The 4,098-nt window shown below is 43.3% G+C and overlaps 1 protein-coding gene across 1 annotated transcript; it reads right to left on the bottom strand.

The window, feature by feature from the left end:
- Positions 1-56: 56 nt before the first annotated feature.
- On the bottom strand, positions 57-3,369 carry LOC121967031 (beta-glucuronidase-like; the record flags this gene model as incomplete). The annotated part of the gene is made up of 4 exons (XM_042517088.1): positions 57-701; positions 1,781-1,916; positions 2,044-2,220; positions 3,250-3,369. Coding segments are annotated over 4 exons (585 nt in total), but the record flags the coding sequence as incomplete, so codon positions are not given.
- Between the last annotated feature and the right edge of the window lie 729 nt (positions 3,370-4,098).

The raw sequence follows: 4,098 nt of genomic DNA, 5'->3' as shown, positions 1-4,098 counted from the left end.
AATTTCTTGCTATTTTTTAAAGTTTTTTTTCTTTTTTTGGCTCATTGCCTTCCCACATTTTTGAAAGAAATTAATTTTCTCAGGTTGCAACACTTTGAGATTTTCATGGTACGATAACCATCTCAGAAAATCCGCACTGTCATGGCATCACAGACTTACTGTCATTATCAGTTCAGTGACCCTTAAATGTCACTGTAACGTGCAGTTAGGAAGAAAAAGAAAACAAAAGGCTGCTATCATCTTTCGTCCTGCTCTAATCCACTAAAATATCCGGTTTCCTTTGACCTAAATCCATGCGAACGCAGCACCAATTTTTAATCAGCATCAAAAATTACTTTTACATCTTAGAAATGTTCCAGACTGGAAGTTTAATTTATATCTGCAGACTACAGGAAGTCATAAGTAAATTATGTTCCCATGGAGGTTTGGTCCTATATGTGCACACACTGAAATTTTTCCACGAGCGTGTTTGCGTGTGCTTGAGCGTGTGCTTGAGCGTGTGCTTGAGCGTGTGCTTGAGCGTGTGCTTGAGCGTGTGCTGGTGTGGTATCAGAGAGGGCAGGGGTACTTGGTCCAAGGAGGCAGTCTGTGCGTTTGGTTGGCCAGCCTCCAGTACCTCTCCTTCAGGATGAATGCAGCTGCTTTGGGCTGCCTCTGCCTGGTGAAAACACCCTTCTTGTTTCCCACCACACGCGTGATCCCTGCAGACACAACAGTGATCAAATTAGCAAGTCAAAAAAAAAACGTCACAGTTTGTCGTAACCTTCAAAGTATAAGACGGTAAAATTATGTAAAAAGAAAAACTACACATCCAAAGGTTTTGTTCATTACTTTCTCTGCGGCTGATGATGTCTGTGTGTTTCGCACCAGGATTTAGACTACTCCAGTGATACTCAACTTATGGCCCCCAGACCAAATCTGGCCCCTGATAGGGTGGAAGGTGGCCCCTCAACGATTTTCTAATTCACAACAAAATAAAGTGATTCATACTGTAATTCAACTGTTGGTACTTTTAGTTTAAATAAGGTTCCAGGGTGCAACATTAAAACAGAGCTTATTTATCAAAAACAGTGGAAGATCCCACACTCCCCCCAAAAAGAGGTCCCAGCTGAGACCCTAATGTCCTTAAATCCTAGAAATGTCCTCAAATCCTACAAACATGCCAAAATACTAAAAATGTCCTAAAATCATCCTAAAATTTTGAAATGTTCTAAATCTTAGAAACATGCTACAATTCTAGAAATGTCCTGAAGTTGTAGAAATGTCCTAAAATCAGAGAAACATCCAAAATCCTATACATGTCCCAAAATCCTAGAAACATCCCGAAATCCTAGAAACGTCCTAAAACTTAAAAACATCTAGAAATGTTTTTGAAATCTTTGAAATGTCTTTAAAGTCCTTAAAACGTTCTAAAATCCTAGAAACGTCCCAAATTACCAGAAAGGTCCCAATATCCCAATATATAATATAGACATCTCGTAAAAATTGAGATATATCCCAAAATTTGACAAATGTCTCCTAAAGACATATAGTGCCGCTGCGACTGGCCCCTGGCCTCTCGTCGTTTTGTAAAAGTGGCCCCCGAGCAGAGCCAGCTGACTCTCCCTGTGCGACTCTCGGCGGTGATGGCGGCGTCTCTTCTGTAGCTTTAACAGAGCGCTCAGTAAACAGTAAATCCCCTCAGCGCACGAAACAGCAGCAGGCGGCGAATGAACCGGGAGAAAAGACGGCAGTTCAGGTCGGACGGGTTGTCGTCGTCTGCGGCTGCAGGCCGTCTCACCTTGTGCAGTCATGAAGTCGGCAAAGTTCCAGATGAGTTCACCGACGACGTACTGCTTCCTCTTCTGGTCGAACACGTCGTGGTAGCTCTGCAGGACCACCTTCTGGTACTCCTCGGAAAACATCATGGGTGGATCCTGCAGAGAGAAAAGACGCACAAATCTGACTGCTGCTGCACAAACACTCAGGTGTGTGTGTGTGTGTGTGTAGGTGTGTGTGTGTGTGTGTGTGTGTGTGTGTGTGCGTGTGTGTGTGTGCGCTCACATTGTGAAGCCCCGGCACGGCGTCTGCTCCGTATTCACTCTGGATGATGGGTTTCTGGTACTTCCCGTACCAGTTCTCGAACTGGGTGTTGAGCTGGATGGGGATGACCTCCAGGTGTCCTGAGTCGTGGTACCAGGAGAAGTAACTGTTCACACAGATGACGTCCACAAAGGGAGCCTGGAGACAAAAGACAAAACAACAAAAACAGGAAATACTGTAGGGCTGCACCGAATAGTTCAATACAGCGGCGTACGGCGTTCTCGGTCTTGGCTGTCCTGACCAGACCCTGATCCACCCCCACCTCTTAAAATCTGGACCCTAACAGAGACGCCGATTTTAGGACATTTCTCAGATTTTAGGACATCTCTTGGATGTTAAGACACATCTTGGATTTCACAAAGTTTTTAGATTTTAAGACTTCAATCAGATTTTAGGACGTTTCTCAAATTTTAGGACGTTAATCAGATTTTAGGACATTTCTAGGATTTTATGATATTTCTGGGATTTAAAGACATTTTTAAGATTTTAGCACATTTCTCAGATTCTAGAACATTTCTAGAATTTTGGGATGTCTCAAGGATTTTAGGACATTCCTCAGATTTTGGGACATTCCTCAGATTTTGGGACGTTTCTCAGATTTTGGGACGTTTCTCAGATTTTGGGACATTTCTAGGATTTTAGGATATTTCTTGGATTTAAAGACATTTCAGAATTTTAGGGTGTTTCAAGGATTTTAAAATATTTCTTGGATTTTAGGACTTTTCTTAGATCTCAGGACATTTCTCAGATTTTAGGACGTTTCAAGGTTTTTAGGACATTTCTAAATTTTGAATGACATTTCTAGGACTTTTGCACATTCAAGGGTCTTTACGTCTTTTCTCTGATTTTAGGATGGTTCGAGGATTTAGGATTTTAGGACAATTCCAGAATTATAGGACCTTTGTAAAAATTTAGGACATTCGGCCGGGTTGCTGCTCTGTCTTTGTTGGAAGTTTTAATCTGGGAGCGATTGGACGTGTGCTCAGCGCTCTCCAAATCCAAATCAGCATGATGGTGATGTGACTATTTACTGACGTCTGCAGTCTACATCCCTGCAGCGCGAAGAGAAATAAGCAAAAACAGGATTTTCAGGTGGCGTTAAGCTACTTTTCAGATGATTTGAATAGTAAACATAAATATTTAATGTCTGTGGGTGTAGAAACTCACCCCTTTGTCTCTGGCGTAGTTGCTGTCTGTGATGTAAGTGACGGGTCGGGTTGGATCCAGAGCTTTGGTGTGTTTGATCACCGTCCTGCAGGAAAAACAACATTTCCTGACAGTGTTATATCATCGCTGCAGTGTCACTAAGAGCTAACTCCTGTAGTTTGTAGAAACTGCAGCGTTTTACAACTTGTGTGATGAAACATGCATGTGCTTTCTAATTATGTGCACACTCCACACACACACACACACACACACACACACACACACACACACACACACACACACACACTAGTAATGCTGCACCTGATGGGTACGGCAGGCGGGCGGGGCGAGTGTTTGTCTGGCATGTTTGTCTTTGTGACGCCTCGCAGCTCTTTAGGACTATTCTTACTGCATTCCACATGTCAGAGGGGAAGGGAGGGGTTACACACACACACGCGCACACACACACACACACACACACACACACACACCCCTCTCTAAGACTTTAAAGCTGCAGTGCAGAGCTTTTGTCTCCCCCTTCTGGCAGTTGGAGTCATTACACAAACGCCGTCTGTCTTCTCAAGCAAGTATTTTGACTTTAACCCTTTGAAACCTGGATCAACATCACTTTACGACATCTATGTCTGACTTATGAAGTCCCCCTTTCAAACTCGGTGCAGATATATTTGGTGTTTTAGCTGCTTAGGAGGAGATGGAGGGTAATTAGTGGAAGAGCGTTGTTGCACCTCGCCGGTTAAGAAGCTGAAGTTTTCGCGTTTACTCGGATGTTACGTTTCCATCAATGGGGATCGAAGCTGGAGGTGATAAAAACCCGTGTCTACTGTCATTTGACGCGGGTGTGAATGGCGA

The sequence above is a fragment of the Plectropomus leopardus genome, unplaced genomic scaffold, assembly GCF_008729295.1.
Source record: "Plectropomus leopardus isolate mb unplaced genomic scaffold, YSFRI_Pleo_2.0 unplaced_scaffold2672, whole genome shotgun sequence".
NCBI classification, from domain to species: domain Eukaryota; kingdom Metazoa; phylum Chordata; class Actinopteri; order Perciformes; family Serranidae; genus Plectropomus; species Plectropomus leopardus.
This window is presented reverse-complemented; position numbering and strand designations above follow the sequence as displayed.